The sequence below is a fragment of the Xylocopa sonorina genome, chromosome 3, assembly GCF_050948175.1.
Source record: "Xylocopa sonorina isolate GNS202 chromosome 3, iyXylSono1_principal, whole genome shotgun sequence".
Taxonomy (NCBI): domain Eukaryota; kingdom Metazoa; phylum Arthropoda; class Insecta; order Hymenoptera; family Apidae; genus Xylocopa; species Xylocopa sonorina.
In genome coordinates this window covers 8981072-9003661 of record NC_135195.1, presented here as the reverse complement: position 1 = coordinate 9003661, position 22590 = coordinate 8981072, and the positions used below count along the sequence as shown (strand labels likewise).

Genomic DNA, 22590 nt, shown 5'->3' with positions numbered 1-22590 from the left:
TTAAATTATCGATTTACAGAATCAAAGGCTTTTCAATAGTACATAAAATGTACGCCAGGGGACACTAGTATCCAGTGAAACTTGCACCTAAAACAATGTTTATTAGTTAATGTGCAAACGTTGAACTATTAGGTAATGAATAAACATTTAGTAGTAAAACGTAAACCATATCTAAATTTATACATTTCATTCATGATTGATTTTTAAAATGAATAAACAGTGAGATGGATCGTTGTATACAGTGAAGTGTTCAAACTACGGCAATAACTTTCGGCATTACCAACTGTTACTCACTATCTGTCAATATTTGTATCACCTTATATTAATCGATTAAACGGTTATTCACGATACATGTTTCAACCCTTCATAACCAAAAACAATATAATGGATATTGTTAAATAAATAGTACGAATGGAAAAGTGTTGTCAAACTTTGGTGATTAGCAGACTCTGAATAGATTGGCAATGTGCCGCGAGACAGTTCACGATATCCGTTTCCAGACTGCATTTACTTGTCGCTCACATGTGTCGGTTGTGTGCTGAAAATATTTTCACCTATTTATTGTGAATATTTATTAACTTATTAATCAAAATGAATATCTCAACGAATGAAGGCAATCCGAATGCACTAAAATTAGTAATTGCAGCTAAAATGGTCCAACATCCAGTCACCGTGAAAACGGTACACCCAAAAGGTAAAAAATTTAATCTTTCTGCCTGAAATAATTTAATTTTCGACCATATGACGAAACATCTCAAGTTTGTTTCACCTGGATCGCTCCAATAATTATTGTACCGATCTTTCATGATTTTATGTACCATTTTCTATTTGTGATCAAATTAAATAGATAAAACTTTATAATTTCTATTCAGGGTAACATGTTTAATCTGTGGTATGTGTATTTTTGTACGTTAAGCATTTTAATAACAACTGAACGGATATTGATAAATTGTCTTTTACTTTGACAATCTTTTACGTAATGAAAATAATGTAGTTTAGGTTTCTAAAGATGAATTTAGTTAGTCCGATTTTTAAATTATCCTAGTGTAACATTGTTATAATAAAGATAACATTTTGTGCACAGGTAGTTTTCTGGGCCGTTTACCTTCTGTTGAATTACCATCAGGACTAATGCTGTTTAGTACTAATGCAGCATTGCAGCTTCTTGTACCTCCACCTGAAGAGTTAAAAGTTGTTAGTAATAAGTGGTTGGAATGGGAAGTATCTCAGTTACAGGTAAATAGAAATAAATTATACTATAATTGTCCTAAGAGTCTGTTGAATCATACTAAAAGTATGTGTGTGGTACAGAGAACTTCTTAGAAAAATAAAAGTATACATTTGTCATATTTATGTTTATAATTTAAATTGATATAAAATTTCAATTATATTTAACAGCCAGCTATAGCATTTTATGGTAATACAGGAACTTATAAATCCAAGCATAAGTCATGTTTATGGTCCTTATTAAAGGAACTTAATAACGCATTAAAAGACAAAAAGTACTTAATTAAGGTAAATTATATAAGAGCATAAGTATTTTTAATATGCAATCAATCAAATTATTGTAGTAGAACATAGACTTTATTGAAATTATTTTAGGACAACAATGATTTATCATTGGCAGATGCATGCATTTGGGTAACTGTATGGTCTACTGTATCAGTTACAGAAATTGGAAATGAATTGTGTAAAGAATACTTACCAATTAAAGAGTGGTTATCAAGTATTGAATTACTTCCACTTATTCAGGTATAATGACTTTCTCATATTATTATTCTTACATTATATATATTTTATGTTTCAATACTACAATTTCAAACTATGTATATCCACTTGTTTAAGGATTCTATTAAGGAATATAAATTTGAAAGGGGTTTAAAGGCAATTCTCAGTATTCAAGCTGTATCTTGGTTTCCTGTTAATTCTACTTTAAGTTCCCAACATTGTAAACCAACTGCAAGTGATGTAAGTTCAGTATAATGATTGTTATATTATGTTATTGTACCAGATGTTGTTATATAAGTTATTAATTTCAGGTTAGTCCAACTAAAGAGAAAGAAATGGAAGCAGTTAGTCAAGAAGAAATACAAAATATTTTGAGCAATTGGTCTTCTAAGTCATATCCTGATGCAAAGAATTTGCCCTATCCTGTGTAAGTTTAAATGTACATAAACGGGTTATTTAAAAAAACATAGAAGTGAATAATTAATATAAATTTTATTATATTTAGATTACCACAGAAAGGTGAAAAGAATATTTTAATAACATCAGCATTACCTTATGTCAACAATGTTCCTCATTTAGGAAATATTATTGGTTGTGTGCTTTCTGCTGATATTTTTGCTAGGTTCGTCTTCCAGTATAATTAATATATTAACAAAACGGACACATTTTAATATATATTTTTTATTTGTAGATATTGTAGGCAAAGAAATTATAACACCCTTTTTATTAGGTATGTATTTTCCTTTTTGTGTCAATAGTACTATTATAATTTAATTATGTTCTAATAAAGGCAAAACAATGTTTTAGCGGCACTGACGAATATGGCACTGCTACAGAAGCTAAAGCTTTAGAAGAGAAAACAACGCCACAAGCTATTTGTAATAAATTTTTCGATATACACAATGATGTTTATCGATGGTTTAGCATAGGTTTTGACTATTTTGGTCGCACTACTACGCCTGAACAAACAGAGTAAGATGGATCTCGTATTACCTGCGTTATAGAATGTAATTTTTGAAAGCTTTCAATTATATCTTGCATTATTTTTTAGTTTTTTCTTACTCTTCTATAATAGGAAAAGTTATTGACAGTATTATATATATGTAATATATTATTTTTTCAGAATTGTGCAATCGTTTTTCTTAAGAATAAAATCACAGGGATATGTATTAAGTGAAACAGTAGATCAACTTCTTTGTAAGTCCTGTGATAGGTTTTTGGCAGATAGATTTGTAGAAGGAACGTGTCCAAGGTGTAAGTACGAAGATGCACGTGGAGATCAATGTGATGGATGTGGTCATTTGGTGAATGCAACAGAATTAATATCCCCGCGATGTAAAGTGTGTACTAATAGGCCTATCATTAAAAAATCGGAGCAGTTCTTCTTAGATTTGCCTAAGGTATTTTCTTTATGTTTGTAGTATTATTCTTTTGAAAATAATGCCAGATACAGAATTTTCTTCTATATCATTTAAAACTAAAGGCAGAAAAAATAAAAAAGGATACACTGATAGTAAAAGTAAAAAGATCATTGCTTTAAACAGTTAGAAGACAAGTTAAAAGAATGGTCAGCAACCGTGGAGAAAGGTTGGTCAAGTGTCGCAAGGGTGGTTGCAAAACCTTGGTTACGCGATGGACTTAAACCACGTTGTATAACAAGGGACTTGAAATGGGGTATACCTGTTCCAGCAGAAGGTTTCGAGAATAAAGTGTTTTATGTATGGTTTGATGCACCATTTGGTTATATCAGTATTACAAAGAGGTATACAAAGGAATATGAACAGTGGTGGAAACCTAAAGACACACAAGTTGATTTATACCAATTTATGGCAAAAGACAATGTTCCATTCCACGCAATAATGTTTCCCGCTTGCTTATTAGCAGCTGACGAAGGTTATACATTAATGAAACATTTAATGGCAACAGGTATAAGTTTTGTATATTAAAGTTGAATGTGTTAATATCTTTTTATGCAGATTGAATTGTAGTAAATGATAACTTGTTTCTAGAGTACCTAAATTATGAAGATACCAAATTTTCCAAATCGAGAGGTATTGGAGTGTTCGGGACCGATGCTAGGGATACGGGCATACCGGCTGATGTTTGGCGATTTTATCTTGCATATGTTAGACCCGAAACTCAAGATTCAAATTTCAATTGGGTAGATTTAGCAACAAAAAATAATAGCGAACTATTGAACAATTTTGGAAATTTTGTTAATAGGTATCTTTAATTCTTTTCAATGAAAAACGATAGAAATTTTGATTTCTGTTATTAAGGTTTCATAATTTTTGATAAACAGGGCCTTAGTATTTGCGGAACGATATTTTGAGTCTAAAGTTCCATTGATAGAACTTCAGGAAGATGATTTAGTATTACTGGCATTGGCACAACGTGAATTGTCATCTTATGTAAGTGCTTTAGAGCAAGCCAAATTACGTGATGGTTTGAAACATGTTTTAGCAATTTCTAAACATGGAAACCAATACATGCAATTTCAAGAACCATGGGTTAAAATCAAAGGAACAGATAATGAAAAGTAAGTGGCACATTAATTTCAATTATATAATAATACACAGCTTGTGAGTGTACCGTTATGCACTTTATTTATACACTTCTGTACATATATTTTTTTAATTATTGCATGTGTTTTGCTTCATTTCGTTTCTATTACTTTTATACTATTATTTCAATTGAATTGTATATTTGTAAAATAATTTATTATATTAGAGATTAGAATATCTTTATTTCCTAGGTTTCCTTGTTCTGTGAGGATCGCTGTTATGTGACTTAATTTTGTGCTGTAAAATAAGCCCTGTAAACTAACTGTGACTGTTAATCAACTTTCATATATTAGGTTATGTTACAGGTCTGTGTTACAGTACTTATGAATAACACTCGCTCAGTAGAACTAAGTGGTGCTACATTCTCAACTTAAATACAGAAGTAATGGTTTGCGTTTTTTTTTCTCGTTACTGTTTGTAGAAAAAGAGCTGGAACGATCATCGGCATTTGCTGTAACTTGGCGTGTCTTTTGTCGGCCCTTCTGGCTCCGTTCATGCCAAATACTGCTCGCGAATTAAGATCGCAATTGGGATTGGATGCTAGTAATTATGGTTATATCCCCAACGATATCTCAAACATACTTCCACCGGAACACAAAATTGGTAAACCATCTCCTCTGTTTAAAAAGATTGAAGACAAAGATGTAGAAGCACTGAGAAAGAAGTACTCTGGTAAGCAAGAATCTGCAAATAATGGTGAACATCGTGACGTAAAATCTTTGGACAGTGCAATTGCAGAACTGGTTGGTGAATTTTTTGAATAACAGATAGGAAAGGTCGAGATGTGATATTTGCCTATATTACATATATATTTTTATTTTCAGGACAATAAGGTTAAAGAATTGAAAGCCAAACATGATAAAAGTGGTTGGCAGTCCAGTCAAATTCAGATTTTCACAGATTTAAAGAAAAAGCTGTCAGATCTCATAAGTGAAAAAGATAAGTCTTCTGAATCAAAAAGTAAAAAGCCTGATGTGGTTTTTGTACCTGAACAAAATGGAGATGTTTCAATGGATGCAGCGAGTTTGGAATTGGCTATTGCCAAGCAGGTATAATGATATTATATCTTGGCAGTAGTATAAATGTAATATATTTTCGTTATTACTTGTAGGGTAATCTGGTACGTGAATTGAAAGCTAAAGCAGAAAAAACCGTGTGGCAACCAGAGGTGGAGAAGTTATTAAAACTGAAAAAACAATTAGCAGATCTCACTGGGTCATCTCCAGCTTCGACTGATAAGAAATCGAAGAAAAAGAAATAAACACATCACTAGCCAATGCACATACATTTCTTATCATCAAAACTTCTCGAGTTTCTTTATATAATAAAGAATCATTATTTTCATTCTTTATTATAACACATACACTTTAGAACTACAATTGGAAGAGTCGATATAGTCTTCATAGCTCTCATCTCCAATGTCAATGGTGCCCGACAGATTTTATGATCACGTTATATCGCTTTCTTCGATAGTATGTGAATATTACTCGGTGTTTTTCAAAATTAAATAATGTAATTAGTTCGGTTTATTTAATAAAATTAATTTATACATCGTAAAGAAAAACTATACAGATAAGTGTACACTTCTGTGTTTTGAAAGCAAGATAAAAAACATTGTATACAGCTCATTTATATTTTACAGAAAAGCTTTTCAGTATTGAAATATTATATTTTTTGCTTTTTGCAGGTATCATAATTTTTCGATCCAATTTATTTAGCCGGTTTTCGGGTTTTGTCATTCGTTCTCGTTTTTTTTGTAGCATACGAAATACTATATTTTCTATAAAATAAATAATCACTGAGAGCATTGTACCAAAAAATAGAAGAAGTATAACCGGCATAGCTTCATGAATTGTCACAGTTGATACATATAATTTGTCTTTATTGCAATAGGGTTTTCTATAATTCCAACGTATGACTTCTCGTTTTCGAATCCCTGAAGTAGAAATTCTAATGAGGCTGTAATCAATAATGAATAGTATCGAACATTTCGTATGTTACTCGCAATTCTTGTGGATATTTTAAATGAAAATTCTTACCCTATTTTAATTATCTCATTAAAATGGCTACCCCGGCTTGACCACAAGCCTAACGTAGAAGGTCGAAGTAAATGAACTTCTGTCAGTTGACAAATCATTTGTCTGTCAAAAATACGTTCTATAAATGGATAAGCGTTCATAGGATCCGCATGGTAGGCAAAGCCGGGCTTTGTAATTGCTTGGATGCCTTCCTGCATTGAACAAAATCTTTTCTCCTCCGGTATTGTATCCCAGTGTTTCTTAAAGTATTGTACGTCTGGGGAGGGTGACTAAGAGGATACATTTTATAATTTTATAAATTTTATATTAATATACGTGTATAAAAAACATTTTGGAACTGTACGTCAAATTAAAACTCACGTGCAGTAGCACATTGAAATATACAGTTTTGTACGCTGCAATTTTCATTCCACTTTTTATCAGTGAGTACAACGAATCGTTCATTTTATCTAGAGGTGTATTTAAGCGGCTGGATACTACAGCCGCTGAGTAATAATTGTACACCAATAGACCAAAGATCATGGTTTGAAAAAAAACAACACGGCTTGAAACTTTATTACCAAAAAATGGTAAACCTGTGATACAAAAATATTCATTCACTTATACCTGCACAATGTCCTATAAGAAAATGACAAACTATTGAAAATAGCAATAAATTTGCTATTATAATAGTCCTTATTTTACTCTGAAACTCGAAAATAGTTGAGTAATAAAAGTTTAAACCAAAAACTTCTTTAATCGTTTCCACTCCTTTTTCCTTCTCTCTGCTGCTCTCTTTCATCTTAATTACAGAATTTTAGAGTACTGCTGATTAAATAAAAAAATTCCTTAATTTTCATTGTATAGAAAGAGTTAGATCAATCGTATCTCCCGCTTTAGAGGTAAGAGTGAGAAAGATATATAAAAAAAGCTATAAGAAAGAGTGAGACAGATTTTACTTACCTTACTGTAGAACCCCTGGCGCCATCTCTTTAAAAAGTGCTCAAACTGGTCGCACACAATTATCGACAGCGAAGTGAACTACTCAGGAACTACTGGCGCCATCTCTGCGGAGGATAGTGAAACTAATTACCGACCTAGTTTCAGCATCCTTCCAAGAGATGGCGCTAGTGTTGCAGTAGTTCACTTCACTGTCGATAATGCTGTGCGACCAGTTTGAGCACTTTTTACAGAGATGGCGCCACGGGTTCCAGAGTAGGGTGGGCAACATCTGTCTCTTTCTTTCTTATAGCTTTTTTATATATCTTTCTCTCTCTTACCTGTAAAGCGGGAGATACAATTTATCTTACTGTTTCGATACAATGAAAATCAAGGAATTTCTGCAGTACTTTCAAGCAGTACTGTAAAAATTCTGTAATTAAGATGAGAGAGAGAGAGAGAGAGAGAGAGAGAGAGAGAGCAGCAGAGAGAAGGAAAGAGAACCAGAAACGAATAAAGAAATTTGCTGCTCTCCACGTCTGAAAATAATTAGATAAATAGAAGGTCAAAGTTTCTGTAATTTACAAATTTGGTCTCCTGAAATTATATTAGATAAGTTATGTCCTGTAAATACCTTGTTGGCATATCGCAGCTATAGCAATTAGAACCGTTGTCCCATAATCACTATGAGGAACATTGCTTTCTAACTTCAGAACTGTCCATAAGGCGAAAATTATAATGATGGCTAATAAAAGAATCATATACCAGACATTTTTAACGAACGGTCTAAAAATTCCATTCATGTCGATATTTACGGAAGGCACGGTACGGAACAAAAAACAGGTTCTGCAAAATATATATGAATTGAATATAAAACATGATATTCATCGAGAAATAATGGCGTTTGAAGTAAGAAAAGGAGTTCTAGTATAATTAACATAATTTGTGTATTACCTAGCAGGAAAGATTTGCAAAATAACGTCGGCAAATTTGAGTCTTTCTAGAGTTAGAATAGATGGGTAGAATCCTATGTCATAAATATCTTGTCCAAGGCCAGCCATTAGCGGTCCATTGCTATCATTTTTTCCCCAATGATTCAGTTCTATCACTTCCAAACTGTAAAGAAGTATGTTACATATGTTATATGTACAATTGATAAAGTTTTAAATTTAAAAGGTGAATAAATATTACGTGAAATTGAACATTTCTGCTATGCGCATCATAATAGAGTATCCAAATTTACCCCAATTATCTATCTGTATGCTATTCTTTTCTTGAAGATATTCTATTAAGTCTTGACCTTTTGGTTTAGCTACTACCTGCGTATAACAATACTGTACAAATAACTGAATTTCTGCTATCAAAATGTCATCTTACATTTATTCCATTCATACTTCGAAAACGTAACGATTTCGAAATACACTGCCATCCTTAAATGTTACGCGGTTAGGACAATTATACGATAAACTAAGGAAGGCAGTATAAGTGCCTACTCACGTAACCAGCAATCCTAATTTTCATTCCATGATAATTCCATCTTCTGGAGAACTTGTCTGTTTTCAGAGTAATCCTTAGTTCATCGTTTCTGGACCAGGTACCGATCTCAGTGATGTTCAATAAACCACCGCAACGTTTGCAATGGTTGTACACATCATATAGAATATAATCATCATCCCTCGGTACAGCAATGACAATGTCTGTGGTAATGCTAAACGCGTCCTCGTTTAATAATTGAATGGTGTGGTCCATGTTGTTATCCAGGATCAACCACTGATGCAAATGATCGAAGATGTAATGGCTCGTAGTCTAAATTATAGTTCTCGTTAGTCAATCTCTAAATAGAAAATGCATTAGGTTCTCCAAAAAGTAATGTCGTGTTCGAAACTCAGATTCAATGGCAAAATGATTTATATTTACATACTTTAGACAAACTAGAAGGACAATTAAAAAGTACGACGATACTTATGGTGAGATCTGATGTAGATGGTCGCGGACCTCATTGAAAAGTTTCACGTCGTCCTCGTCTGCGATCCAGCACTGTAGATCCAAAAATACGCCTAAATTTGAATAATTGGATTGTAAAAATCGTGGTACGTCTATCGTTGATGCGAGCTGATTTATGGATACTGCAATTCCGACGTTGTTGAGAAGTTTGATGAGTCGAATGTCATCTACATTGAAAAATCTATCTTTTAATAACTAAAGCGATAAATCAGAGATTGTGACACTATTAGAAAAATAATAATGCTTGTAAGACTTCCTCACCTTCGATCTCTCCGCAAGAGAATCCAGCTACCCTGGTAACATTCTTAAAACTAAAATAATCACGAATTATATCCGTATTATACGCGTACGATGCAACGATTAATTGCAAGGAAAAGAGATTCCGAAAATGCATCCCTATTCCTATCGTTGACCTTTAAATCACGGTCGCTGATCGAACTGACTGCATGCAGAGGACTGCATTCGTGTTACAGTTCACGGTAGTTATGTATTCTCTCATTTTGTATGAGAAGCATGTCAACTTTGATGTGATAGCTCTTTAGATAACGAAGCAATTTGCAATACTAAACCTTTGCACGGTACAAGTATAAGATATACCTCTACCATAATAGCGTGAGGTTGTTTTCGATTATACAAAATGTCAAACTGACTTTAGCGTGATCGCATTTAACAATCGAGTGATGCAATAATCATAAGTATAATTAATTTGTTCGATTGTGTGATTAGAATATTATAACTTTTTATTTATTGTAATATTTCTCTAATTTTTCTATTATGTATGTTGCAGAAGGAAACTAATGATCAGAGTTCTTCACTAATCAAAATATTATGGATTCATGTTCAACAAGCTATCTCTGCTGACTCCGCTGCTAAAGCTTCCCCTTATTTTACACTTTCTCCAGCCACAACGTGTTTTCCTAACAAAAGGTAAGTCTTAATTCTATCCTTGAAATTAGCACAATTTTCTCTTCTGACGTACTAAATAAAACAACTCACATCGTGAAACGATTGTAATGAATATTTTCCAGTAGACAAATCATTCCGGCTATAAGGATCCCAAACGCCAATAGAATTAGGGCTGGTGCAGTCTCGTAGATGGTGATACTTCTTGTGGACAGAGTATCCGGTTGGCATTCTGGCTTCCTCGACGACCAGTGTTTAATTTGCCGATCTCGAAGGCCAGTGTTGAACATTTTTGTCAATCTTGAGGAACGATTAAATTAATTCTAAACGACCAAACAGAAATAATTTCTATTAAGCGGAAGAAGAAACAGATGGAGAGATCTTTCACCCTATCTTTGCTATCTCGATGAACTGTCCATTGTGGCTGGCGTACATCCCCATCACTGATTGCTTGAACAAGTGTATCTCCGTCAACGCACAGATTTTATTAGAATCGAACATCCTTTCGACGTAAGGATACGCTGTATTTGGATCCGTGTGGTACGCTAAAATGCCCTGGCCAACTTGTCTGATACCCTCCTCGATTGGCAAATACCTTTTCGATTCTGGTAGAGGATCCCAACGTTTCTTGCGAAAGTAATCCGACTCCCAATTCAATTTCTGTTAACGATACCATTGAACCATTACAACGGCACACAAGCTGAACTTTTTAGCATCATTAGAAATTTCGATCGATTACGTTACTACGTATAAATGATAGTCGTAGATGATGAGCTTACGTATAAAAAGTAATTCAAATAAGGTACAGCCTCCGCAGCGATTTTTAAATTACTATCAGCAAGAACGGTCACCGAATCCTCCATCATGTCGAGGGGTTCGCTCAATCGAGCCGAAACGATACTAGCGGAGTAATAATTGTACATTATCCAACTGTGTATTGTTATTTGAAATAACGCGATACGGCCTGGTATACGTTTGGGTAAGAAATTAGCGCCTGATAATGAAGATAGCAGGATGTTATTGCAGCAAATTGTAATCGAGCAGTTTTTTTTTGTAGGATCCATGTATACGTACCCTGTTGAGACAAAATCCCTATCGACAACACCACGGCTCCCGAATACCTTTCCCTTTTACTGGAATCTTCGCGATTCATTATAGTTTTCATAACGAATATGGAGAACACCCCAAAAGCTGCGAACGTGTACCAAGTTTGTCGCGTAAACGGCTTCAAAAAGATCTCCAACTTAATTTTATTGGTTGAGGTCGACAAAAGCATGAAACAGGGCCTGTAAACGGAAATGAACGTTTTACTTTTATAGCCGAGCATACGAGGAAAGTGTCAGAATTTGTTTTACCTAATTGGCCAAGCTGCCCCAATGAGGCTAGCGTAGTCTAATCTTTCCGACACCATGATTCTTGGATTGCTAGCAAAATCGATATAATTGGATCGTAGAAACTCGAAGATCAAACCGTGCACGCTGTGTCTGTCCCAGTAGATTATTTCAGTCGCGTGAACACTGGAAATGAAATTATCATAGAGATGTAAATGTTAATTAATACGCAGCGTGGGGTACCTGAAATTGAAAAGATCGCCTGTATGTAAAATCATAGCGTGCACGAATTTATGCATGCTGTCCAAGGACCTCGTGTTTATGTCCTGCATATAATCCTCCAAACGCATGTCTTTAGGTCTGTATTGAATCTGAATAGTTGATTTTAATTAATTGTAAAAGATGCAGACGAAATTTCAGAAGTCGACAGAACTCACCACACCAGATATTTTCAATCTAATCCCGTGCATGTTAGCTCTTCTGCTAATTAAAGGATCCGTCAGGAAAAATTCCAATCCAGTATCGTAACGCCAAATGCCAAGTTTCGTAACATTTAACGCACCGCCACGATATTTGCAGTGATTAAAAACATCGTACAAATCGTAGCCATCTCTGTTCGATATAGCAACAGCGACATCCGTCACTATGTTGTAAGCGCTATCGTTTAAAAGCGAGATACTGTGATTGTAATTCGCGTCTAGCACCAGCCAATTATACGAGTAATCGTACATTCGATATTTGGAGCTCTAAATTATAAGAGTAGTTTAAGGATTAATTAAATTATATAGGATAAATATTTGTTATCCTTTAATAAAAAGGAAATTTAAACAGTTTTTCTTACGTCTGCGAAAATTCGAGCAGCAGTTTCATTAAGGCAACGCAAATCGATCACAACACCCACCGCGAATGTTTCGCTCCTCAGGAACCTGCGAAAGTCGATCTTCACGCTGGGTTCCCTTATTATCGTGAATATTCCTGTGGTGCTTAATGTCTTCAAAAGATGGAAGTCATCTGTTAATCGTATTTTATGTTCTCACTCTCTTCTCGTAATTTTACTATCTTACGATTTTTTTTTTTAAATATTGTATCACTCACCGCTAAGATCTCCGCATGAAAATCCCACGACATTTCGTACTTTTTTATGCGTAAAGTAATCACGAATGAATTCGTGATCCTGTGCGTTTGATAGTAAAATCAATTGGAACGAAATCAAAATAATCGCGCGCATTATTTTTGTTAACGTTATGGCTCAGATCAGATCGTCCAAGATCACATACTTTTCTATTACATTATTTTAATACGTTTAATTCCTCATTCTCATCTATCGAATGCACGATGGGTGATTTCGTATTCTGATGTAAATGACAGACTTGTCAAACGAAATAGGGTAGCACGACAAATGGCTCGAGTAAAGCAGGATTAATTATTCAACGAATGTCTTGTTTCTAGCGTGACAGTTTCAATGGAAAGCTAGTTGGGAGTCTTACCACTGATCGATCGACAGTTACTGTATACGTAGATTTATTAACACATTGTAACTAATGCTAAGTTGTATCATAAAATTGAAGTACTAAAGAAATTTCTAAGTATGTCTATTTGCTAAAAATTTTGAAATTTTTCAGGGCTCGCAGAGTCACGTTTAAGAACGATGGTAAACTGAAGGTCCTATCAGTGAGTCTACTCTTCTCCATCATAGAACTCGAGGCTCTAAAGAAGTAAATATCCAAGATTTGCTCGCGACATTTTCTCGACATGATTAAATTACATTTTTAACTCACCTTGTAGGTATAATGCAGAAAATGATATTTTCAACAATACAAATGAGGATTGAGAGTATCACGGAGATACACAAAAAGATGATGACCGGCGCAGCCTCCTGAATCGATAACGGTTCAGCAATCAGTAAGTTGTTGGGACAAAAGGGTTTTCTAGCTCCCCATCGGATCAGTTCGCGTTTCTGGATGCCAACGTTACGGATTTTAGTCAACCTGAAAAAAGCTGTTTCATTGATATTCGTCGAACAAATTATGTTTAACTATTTTTATACACGTCTGTTTACTCTCGTACCCTACTTTCATCAGTTCGGTAAAAGGGCTTTGGCGTCTCGCATAAAATGCCAGTACACCACGAAACAGATGAACCTCCGTTAGCTCGCAAATACTTCGATAATTGAACGAGTGCTCGATATAAGGATAAGCGGAGTCGACCATCGCGTGATAAGCGAAAAGACCCTTCGCCACGCGATTAAGACCCTCGTTTAGGGGTAAATATTTCTCCGATTCAGGAATCTTCGACCAACGGTTGTCATAGAAATACCTCACCTCTGTATCCGGTACCTACATAGAAAATTAACTACGATTTCATTTTAGGTAATCTCGTTTCGTGTAGGAATAATACCTGAAGAAACGAACGAATATACGGCGCAGGCTCTACAGCAAGCTTCATGTTGCTTTTAGCCAGGTTGATTAGCGAATCGTTCATTTTCTCACCCTTGTTCTTTAAACGATTGGACACTACGCTGGCCGAATAATAATTTAGTATTATTAAGCCGCAGAATAGAACTTGTAGAAAGGCGATGCGTGCTGCGCAACGGGATGGAACGAACGCAGAACCTAAACAAGAGCAATTATGATTTACAAGAACGTACTAGTGTTTTCTTTTTAATACTCGAGTACCTTGTTGTGATAAAGCTCCTACTGTAAGCAAAACGGAGAGACCTGAAATTTCAGCGGGACCACGTATACCTTCCAGTCGCAGAAACGTAATCAAAATCGCCGTCACGACTCCTATCATAGCTAATATCACGTACCACACTTTTGCAGACAAGGGTTGTAAAAATTGATCCGGTTTTATTTTCGTCGACGAAATCGTACGGAACATAAAACATGATCTACAATAAAATATAAACTAACTGAATCTTTCAGATATGGTTTATATTTTATGCTGCAATTATTTTTCACGAATTAAGAATATACATTAATTTTAAATCTAATGAAATGGACTAATAAGAAATCAGCACTGTTCATTCTTAACGAAAGCTGTGACTAAATTAAATGACAGTAGTAGTGTACCGTATTGGCCAGACCGGTCCAATAATATCTCCGTTATTCAATCTGTCGATCTTCATCGCGACTGGGCTTGCAGATATATCAATGAGGTTTTTCTTCAAGGCAATGAAAACAGGACCAGAGTTATCGAATCTTCTCAGTGCATTTATTTGCACGATTTCTGTACTGTAAAATAGGCCAGTCTAATAAACAACGGCTAAACAAATTAATTTTGTTTCCTATAATCGTGTAACAAAATATTGTACGTGAAATTGAAGATGTCAGACAGATGTTGTACGAGTGTATACAAATATTTCGATCGGCCGTATTTTGATTTCATATTGTATTGCAGCATCATTTCGTGGAGCGAGATGTTTTCCGGTTTTGAACTAACCTGCAATGTGGCTACATATTTCTATGTTCGATAAATTATACTGTTAACGAGGGACCACCAACGAGCAACGTAAAATATAATTGAAACATAGTAATGTAATAAAAATAAGTACGTATGAAACATGTTTTAAGCCAGGTGTTGAATTTCAACTGAGAATCATCGACGACTTACTACAATTCCAACTTTAAGTTTTATTCCGTGTAAATTCGATCTCCTTTCGAATTTTGATTGTTTTAAGATAACGTTTAATCCTGTCTGAGGGTTCCATGTTCCGAAATGCGTTATGTTTATCGATCCGCCTCGAACTTTGCATGGATTGTAAACGTCGTACAGCGTGTAATTATTCGCTGATGGGACAGCGATCACAACGTCGGTAGAGACAGTAAACGCGTCGTCATTTAATATATCCAACATATGGGTCAGATTTGAGCCCAAAATTAACCACTTATGCATCTCGTCGTACATGGAATATCTGGTGGCCTATATGCAACAGGTATCTTAATGCGTTATCTAAGCGCGTGTGAAATAAATTACTCACGTCTACGAGGATCCTAGTGTATCGTCTACGATCGCAACGCGAGTCCAAAAAGATTCCTAATTGATGGTACTCTGCTCTTAAAACTTTCTTCACGTCCAAACGCGATTCAACCGTGGAGTTTAACATAGAGATGTACGTGATATACATATCGTTGAACGTTTTTGCTAGTTTTAAGTCACCTGCTTTGAACGAAATAAGAATAAGTGCGTGCATGTTAAAAATTACCGAATGTATTCGATTGAAACGATTGTTACGCACTTTCCACGCTATCACAAGAAAACCCCACTACCCTCTGCACTTTTCGAAATGTGAAATAATCACGGATAATATAATTTTCGTTGGTGCATAGAATAGCAGTTAATTGTACCGCTAAAAGGAATAATAAATACACTTGATTCATCGCGGAGAATTATCTTTAGGAGAATCATGTTCAGTGCAACATTCGATCGAGTCTCTAGAGGTAATCTATGTGAATATTTAATTATCTAATTTATATTATATTTCTGCATTTATTAATCATAGCTGCTATTCAATGATTAATAAAACAGTATACCCTTCTAAATATTAATTGCTATACTATATTAATCTATTAATGTTTCGATTGCAATTGTTTTTATTACTTTATGGGATTTGGAGGAATTATGTAAATTATACTGATTACCCAGATTTTTGGACTTTGTATCAGGAGAACATGATGCGGTAGGAGATTCTCAATACTTCTGACTCGAGGTACTAATATTCAAACTTGCAATTAATTTAATTGTCTTAAAAGCGTATGGTTTCTTGCACAGTTGATATTGCAGAACATATAACATGAAATTTTGGAATAATGGATAAGTGATCTGTTGTATAGACCGTTGGTAATCGTAACTTATACCTCGATTGTAATCGTGTATTTCTGTCAGCATCTCATAGAGCGGGGTTCGCTTTCGTTGGGCATCCCCGTATCCAGATAGAAACGTGTTGCAAGCTTCCAAATTTCCGCTTTGTTTTGAATCAACGTAAACGTAGCGAGTCACATGTGAATCGTATGAAATAATTTTATTATGTAAAGCCTTTTTTAAGTAAGAGCAGTACATTTTAAAAGAAAAGATAAAAGTATTATTATACCTAGAAAATATGACAGAAAAATTGCGAAGATATGAGAAAATTGATTTCTTAGGAGAAGGACAGGTTAGTTGCGGATTGAATGCTGTATCCGTATTGTCAATTGATTTGTAAATTTCATTTTAGTTTGCTACTGTTTATAAAGCCAAAGATATTGAAACGTCCAAAATTGTTGCTGTGAAAAAGGTTTGTCATTTTCGGAAATTATTAATTACAAACAAAGAATACCTGTAATTTGCGTGTCTTTTTGTAGATTAAAGTTGGAAGTCGTGCAGAGGCCAGAGATGGAATAAATAGAACAGCATTGCGAGAAATTAAATTGTTACAAGAACTAAAGCATGACAATGTAATTGGCCTACTAGGTATATAACAATCATTTCCATATATTATGCGCATTTACCTGATGCTTATTAATTGCAACATTGATGTTCTAGATGTTTTCGGGCACAAGTCAAACGTCTCGTTGGTGTTTGACTTTATGGATACAGATTTAGAAGTAATAATAAAAGATAACAATATAGTTTTAACAGCTGCAAACATTAAAGCATATATGATTCAAACTTTACAAGGTCTAGATTATCTACATTACAATTGGATACTTCACAGAGATTTGAAACCAAACAATTTATTGGTAAATGCAGAAGGTGTTTTAAAAATCGGTGATTTTGGTTTAGCCAAATTTTTTGGCTCCCCGAATCGAATAAACACCCATCAAGTAGTAACAAGATGGTATAGATCACCTGAATTACTATACGGTGCAAGATTGTATGGAACTGGAATTGATATGTGGGCAGTTGGTTGTATATTAGCAGAACTTTTATTACGTGTACCCTTTTTACCCGGAGAATCGGATTTGGATCAACTTACCAGGATATTTCAAGTAGTGTTTTTAGTCTGTCTTATACAAAATTATTACATGATCTTGTGTGTACAGTAAACCATAATATGCGAGTTCACAGACTTCCATATCTTATTGAAATTATTTAATTGTATCAACAATTTGAAGTGATACAAAGTTACACAAGAACTTCAAACAATCAGATTTCAAATTTTTGATTTTTCATTATTTGGTACATTGGAACCACCTTTAAAGTTGTGTTTACATATTATGCTACACTTTCTAGTCTTTCTAATTATTACAAAGTATTTGTACATGCGATTTTCAGACATTGGGTACACCCACTGAAGAGACATGGCCAGGAATGACTGAACTTCCAGATTTTATTCAGTTTAAACCCTTCCCTGGTACTCCATTGAAACATATATTTACCGCCGCTGGTGATGATCTCCTAGACTTAATTGCTAGCCTATTAAATGTAAATCCTTTAGAAAGGTGTACATGCGATCAAGCTTTGCAAATGCCATACTTTAGTAATAAACCAGCGCCAACATCTGGGCCTAGGTTGCCTCTACCTACGTCCGTAAAACGTCAACCAGAGGAGAAACCTAATCTAAAGAGAAAACTATTAGAGTCGATGGATGGTGCTTCGCTTGCGAAAAGATTACAGTTTTAACATTACGAATTTTATTAGAAGTAATTTTGTAAATTGTTCCAAATTACGGTAATTCTCTATTACTGTTATCATTACGAATCTTCCAATGAATTACCGATATAATGTACAATTAAAAAGAGGCAAGATATAGATCAATTTAATTTATGTGAATGTGCATAATATATGTACAAGTGAACTGAAATCATGAGATTTAATATTAAGTAGCTACTTGCAGTGAATTACTGCGGTCTTGTACAATATATTTTTGTTACAAAATTATTATACAAATAATCAGAATGGAATAAACAAATTTGCTCAAGCAGATTTCCCAATACCTGTTCATAGGATTTGTTGTACGTGATTATATTATATTTAATTAGAAAATTATTATATTAACAAAGTACGGTTATATTGATAGATATCACATCAATCTATTTAGATTTAAATAATATTAATAGACTGACTTCAGGTTTGGGAGGAATTTGGAGCCAGACTGCTGTAAAACTGCAGTCGATTTGTTTATTGGTTAAGGAATATCGCAGGTTGAAATAATAATACGCATTTGAAAAATACAACATGACGCTGCATTACTTTTATTAACTTAAAAACTAGTAAGAAATATTTAATATGTGAACAGTTCTGTAACTGTGAAATATTTAAATTTCGATAGCGTAAAGAGGTAACTCGTTGATAACAAAAATTACTAAAACTGTAATCGCGTTTCGCAGCGTTTTTTTCTCTCTATTTTGCAGTAAGATTAATCGTTCGCGTTCCACAATAAGTACAAACATTATCAGATTCTCTGTAGTCTCTTATTTCTGCCTGATAATGTTTTGCCTGCCAGTTTTCGTTTTTGGGAAATGTATAAAGTACGAATAACATTCCTGTGATACGTCCGTTTTGTGGGCAAACAGGACATCAATAATAATTTCATTGAAAAGTGATGATTTCGCATGTGTTCGTTTGTAATAGTCTTGTAAACAGTATTCTTCTTACGAGTACCGCCCACGACCGATTGCATCCTTTCAATCAACTTCTAGCTAGTATTCGTGCATGATTTTTAATACATATATACATATATGTATTTGTAATCAATACATACATACATACATAAATCTATTCAATACTGATGGGTAACAAAAACGTAATAGATACAAATAGTACATATTTTATATTAATGCATATATCAACATGTGTTGGCTACCCTCTGAAAATCGATGGAACAGTGTTTCGCATTAGAATCACGTTACAGTATAAGAATAAAATAGATTTCACGTTTCAGTATATTACATAAAGCTATAAACGTAAAAGTTGTTTTGTATCGTACACATAGTTACATCGAAAAGCATAAATTAAAACGACGTGTGCATTTAAATACTGAAGCAACATTTAATATCTCTTTTACATATTTTCTTAGATCCTGACACAAAGGTGCGAAGCGCTAGGAGACTATGTAAATAAAATGTAATCGTTTTAAGGCAAGATGTGTTAAAAGATTACTGTGTAAACTGTATAAAACATCTGAAATACAGACATGATACATAAATAATAAAATTATGTTACGCTGAAGTTTTGATGTACTCGATTGTCAGTTTAGTTTAAACACGCGAAAAGAGATTATATAAATGCATGAATGTTAAAAATAAAATTGTTCTTTCACGTATCAGTAATCTCCTAAAACATCTTTTATAGAATACATATAAATGATAAATTCATTCTAACACATTGTACTGTGGTCCCTCTTATTCCGACTGAACTATAAGTAACAACTACTTTTTGTAATGCATAACAAATGAATAATCTTTTCCTTTTTAAGGAGGTATATGTCAATATTTGCTAAATTCAAACTAATCAGAAAGCACAAGATATTAATTAAAAAATGATAAAAATGCGAGGACAATTCTGATAGTGAAGAGAAAATAAAGGTTGTAGTACTTTTATATACTTCTACGGGAAAAAATAAAACTTCTACAGAAATAGTTTTTACTAAATTTGATTGTTCGAATGATGTGTGTACTCATACTTTACTGTACTTTTTTTTACAACATAAACTTTTCTTATCATGCAAGTTATTTACACATAAAAAATAATACACTTAATAAGTAGATTTTACTGTACACGATGTGTATACTTATGTCAAAGCAATATTTAAACTTACAAAAATTGATGTTACACAGAGTGTAACGATATAGAAACCAGAAAATATTGTTCAACATAATTTACGCACAGTTAATCGTCTTTGCATCAGAGTACGGCTCTTCGAAGATACAAAATTAAAATATTTCCTTATCATTTGTGACATAGTATTAGCGTATGTAACTAAACTGTGTATTTGAGCGCAACAACACTAGTAATTGCAAGAAAAATGAATTATCAATTGATCGATTAATGCCTTGCTTCGATAACTTAAACCATTTAAAGTCACTACCTCTTTAAATGTTATATAATAACGCCATAGTCATGATTTCGTTTCATACACACTAGTCTTCTATCTTGCGTGCATTTTTTTTTCTTTAAGGAACATTGTATTCAATAACATTAGTTTCTTTTTATACCCTTCTGCATGGCCCTACACGTGTAACGTGCGTTGTAAGACTTTCTTCAATTCGGTAGGGCATACGTTTTATATAGGATGCATTGTTTCGATACATAAAGAGTAGGAATATATCAGAAATAGTACATAGGACATAGTATCAATAACATGGAACGTAATAATAAAAATTCTTTCATCATTAAACGAATGAGAACGTAATCGATACAATTTACTTTAATTGTTAAACATTCAAAATGGGGACAAAGATATTATCGATTACACGTAATATTTTTATATACTTTAATTGATGTTGTTAACTATATTATTGTCTTGTATCAGCATCCTATCAAGAGAACACGTACTTGAAAAATTACGGTAAAAGATTATTTCTCCGAACCTGAAACGGTAATGAAAGATTTAACAATTGTACACGGCTATAAGTACAACTGTTTTATTGTTTAAATTATACTATGTCCTAAGCAAATATTTTTTTAAGCAGTAATTAATGCATAGTCTATAGAGCACATGCAGCAGACAGTTTGCTCTTGCATTTTGTTTCTAGACATTTGATTCAGTATTTAAAGTAACATATATATAACAACTCTTATGCAACCAACATGTTATCACTACCTTATAATGCTTATTTTCCTTAATTTCTTATTTTTTTTCTTTTCTCTTTACATTAAGTCAATATATACACATACCAGGATTTTTAAATAATATCAGTGTACACTTTGTAATGTCCAACTAAATCTTTCCTCTCAGAATGTGTCAAATAAGAAAAGTAAAAATGATCAGTAATAACTTTATATATATCGTATTTGTAGCAGTTGCGCTTAAATTATTTTAAAATTAATATTATTCGCGAAACGTTATTTTAATATTACTTAAATATACCATAGTATTCAGATTTTTAAGACAAATATATCTGCAAATTAAAATGAAGTTATATCCTTTTGGTAATTTAAAATAACTAATACGTATATTACAATATAATATAGCTGTTCGTAATAATAATATCACATCTCCAAATACTACTTAGCATGAAATGTTACGAAATAAATGTACGTACAAACGAGTTTAAACAAAACATCAGAGGCGGTGCGTTTTCTAAGCTGTAATTTTTCTTACACGAATAGTTTAAGCACGATACGATTCTTTTCCAATACTGAAAATGATCTCTCACAATTTCAGATTTATAAATACTTGTAAAATTAATTTTCAGTCCGTTATTTTTGAAAACTGACGATTTATTACAAAATATTCAATTAGCACCAGACAATACCTGATCGATACTTCTTGACTTTCGAAACATATAACTTTTAATCTTAAACAAAATCAATATATCATTATGGTAAGGTGTACTTGTTGCATTTTAGAGAATTTCCGACTTTGACGGAATACCAATTCATTGAAAGAATCTTCGTTAATTACTTAGTATCGGTACATAGTTCGATATATTAGAAATTTACACATAAACGTTCCCATACGTAAAACATAAATATTTCTTCTGTTTAAAAGAAACGAACAACGAAATTTGTACAAAGACAATAGTTAAATAGCATAGATTTTATGGAATAGAGGATTTACATATGTAAATTATCCATCGCTTTGCATAAACATAAATGAACAAAATACCACATTGCAATGTGAAACACTCTGTGTAGCTTCTTCATTAGGCACATCAATGTTCGAAAGCAATAAATTCTTATGTCTCTGTTTAAATAAAAAAATTCTTTGTGGAACACACTTTCTCCAAATACAGACTATAATATTTTTCTAGAATTTATATTAATATTAAAAGTAGAAATACATATTTCATTGTTACTACTGTTTTTTTTTTACTTTATTATATCATATATATTCAGTAGTCAGTCCAAGGCAAACATTATCCGTAATAGTTATATAATATAATATGTATGCATATATATATATATATATATATATATATATATATATATATATATATATATATATCCATACACATATAT

General features: G+C 33.3%; 5 protein-coding genes across 5 annotated transcripts; 2 read left to right on the top strand and 3 right to left on the bottom strand.

Moving 5' to 3' along the window:
• Positions 1-305: 305 nt before the first annotated feature.
• Positions 306-5651, top strand: Metrs (methionyl-tRNA synthetase 1). Its single transcript, XM_076910879.1, has 16 exons — positions 306-694; positions 1085-1236; positions 1399-1515; positions 1603-1752; positions 1846-1968; positions 2040-2155; positions 2234-2350; positions 2420-2458; positions 2536-2700; positions 2852-3128; positions 3273-3654; positions 3738-3951; positions 4031-4267; positions 4714-5035; positions 5117-5341; positions 5404-5651. Exons 1-16 carry the CDS (start codon positions 592-594, stop codon positions 5551-5553), a joined length of 2889 nt encoding a protein of 962 aa, XP_076766994.1. The 5' UTR covers positions 306-591; the 3' UTR covers positions 5554-5651.
• A 266-nt stretch (positions 5652-5917) lies between these two features.
• Positions 5918-9647, bottom strand: LOC143433482 (ionotropic receptor 75a). Its single transcript, XM_076910818.1, has 10 exons — positions 9515-9647; positions 9245-9420; positions 8747-9055; positions 8644-8679; positions 8441-8568; positions 8204-8365; positions 7884-8095; positions 6692-6906; positions 6332-6600; positions 5918-6251 (listed from the first exon to the last, which is right to left on the bottom strand). Exons 1-10 carry the CDS (start codon positions 9645-9647, stop codon positions 5918-5920), a joined length of 1974 nt encoding a protein of 657 aa, XP_076766933.1.
• Positions 9648-10079: 432 nt separating this feature from the next.
• Positions 10080-12715, bottom strand: LOC143433481 (ionotropic receptor 75a-like). Its single transcript, XM_076910817.1, has 10 exons — positions 12583-12715; positions 12329-12498; positions 11925-12233; positions 11731-11858; positions 11512-11673; positions 11231-11442; positions 10936-11150; positions 10545-10816; positions 10250-10456; positions 10080-10170 (listed from the first exon to the last, which is right to left on the bottom strand). The coding sequence occupies exons 1-10, from the start codon at positions 12713-12715 to the stop codon at positions 10080-10082; spliced, it is 1899 nt and encodes a 632-aa protein (XP_076766932.1).
• A 364-nt stretch (positions 12716-13079) lies between these two features.
• LOC143433480 (ionotropic receptor 75a-like) lies at positions 13080-15924 on the bottom strand. Its single transcript, XM_076910816.1, has 10 exons — positions 15725-15924; positions 15467-15645; positions 15096-15408; positions 14801-14939; positions 14559-14720; positions 14163-14377; positions 13885-14099; positions 13555-13823; positions 13266-13475; positions 13080-13194 (listed from the first exon to the last, which is right to left on the bottom strand). Exons 1-10 carry the CDS (start codon positions 15864-15866, stop codon positions 13080-13082), a joined length of 1959 nt encoding a protein of 652 aa, XP_076766931.1. The 5' UTR covers positions 15867-15924.
• A 520-nt stretch (positions 15925-16444) lies between these two features.
• Positions 16445-18372, top strand: Cdk7 (Cyclin-dependent kinase 7). Its single transcript, XM_076910890.1, has 5 exons — positions 16445-16639; positions 16700-16759; positions 16827-16935; positions 17008-17453; positions 17740-18372. Exons 1-5 carry the CDS (start codon positions 16586-16588, stop codon positions 18085-18087), a joined length of 1017 nt encoding a protein of 338 aa, XP_076767005.1. The 5' UTR covers positions 16445-16585; the 3' UTR covers positions 18088-18372.
• The last annotated feature ends 4218 nt before the right edge of the window (positions 18373-22590 follow it).

Bases quoted from the DNA above. Each gene is read 5' to 3' on its own strand.
- LOC143433482 (XM_076910818.1), bottom strand. From the start codon at position 9,647: ATGCATTTTCGGAATCTCTTTTCCTTGCAATTAATCGTTGCATCGTAC. The intron at 8,366-8,440 runs GTAATATTTATT...ACTTCTTTACAG, and splicing joins GCAGAAATGTTCAATTTCAC to TTTGGAAGTGATAGAACTGA. The intron at 6,907-7,883 runs GTATTTACAGGA...TTTGTATCACAG, and splicing joins AGCTGCGATATGCCAACAAG to GTTTACCATTTTTTGGTAAT.
- Cdk7 (XM_076910890.1), top strand. From the start codon at position 16,586: ATGACAGAAAAATTGCGAAGATATGAGAAAATTGATTTCTTAGGAGAA. The intron at 16,640-16,699 runs GTTAGTTGCGGA...ATTTCATTTTAG, and splicing joins ATTTCTTAGGAGAAGGACAG to TTTGCTACTGTTTATAAAGC. The intron at 16,936-17,007 runs GTATATAACAAT...TTGATGTTCTAG, and splicing joins CAATGTAATTGGCCTACTAG to ATGTTTTCGGGCACAAGTCA.
- LOC143433481 (XM_076910817.1), bottom strand. From the start codon at position 12,715: ATGCGCGCGATTATTTTGATTTCGTTCCAATTGATTTTACTATCAAAC. The intron at 11,151-11,230 runs GTACGTATACAT...CTTCATTATCAG, and splicing joins AGGGATTTTGTCTCAACAGG to GCGCTAATTTCTTACCCAAA. The intron at 10,817-10,935 runs GTAAGCTCATCA...TATCGTTAACAG, and splicing joins ATTTGAATTACTTTTTATAC to AAATTGAATTGGGAGTCGGA.
- Metrs (XM_076910879.1), top strand. From the start codon at position 592: ATGAATATCTCAACGAATGAAGGCAATCCGAATGCACTAAAATTAGTA. The intron at 3,655-3,737 runs GTATAAGTTTTG...ACTTGTTTCTAG, and splicing joins GAAACATTTAATGGCAACAG to AGTACCTAAATTATGAAGAT. The intron at 4,268-4,713 runs GTAAGTGGCACA...TACTGTTTGTAG, and splicing joins AAAGGAACAGATAATGAAAA to AAAAAGAGCTGGAACGATCA.
- LOC143433480 (XM_076910816.1), bottom strand. From the start codon at position 15,866: ATGAATCAAGTGTATTTATTATTCCTTTTAGCGGTACAATTAACTGCT. The intron at 15,646-15,724 runs GTGCGTAACAAT...CGTTCAAAGCAG, and splicing joins TTCTTGTGATAGCGTGGAAA to GTGACTTAAAACTAGCAAAA. The intron at 14,721-14,800 runs GTACAATATTTT...CCTATTTTACAG, and splicing joins TCTGACATCTTCAATTTCAC to TACAGAAATCGTGCAAATAA.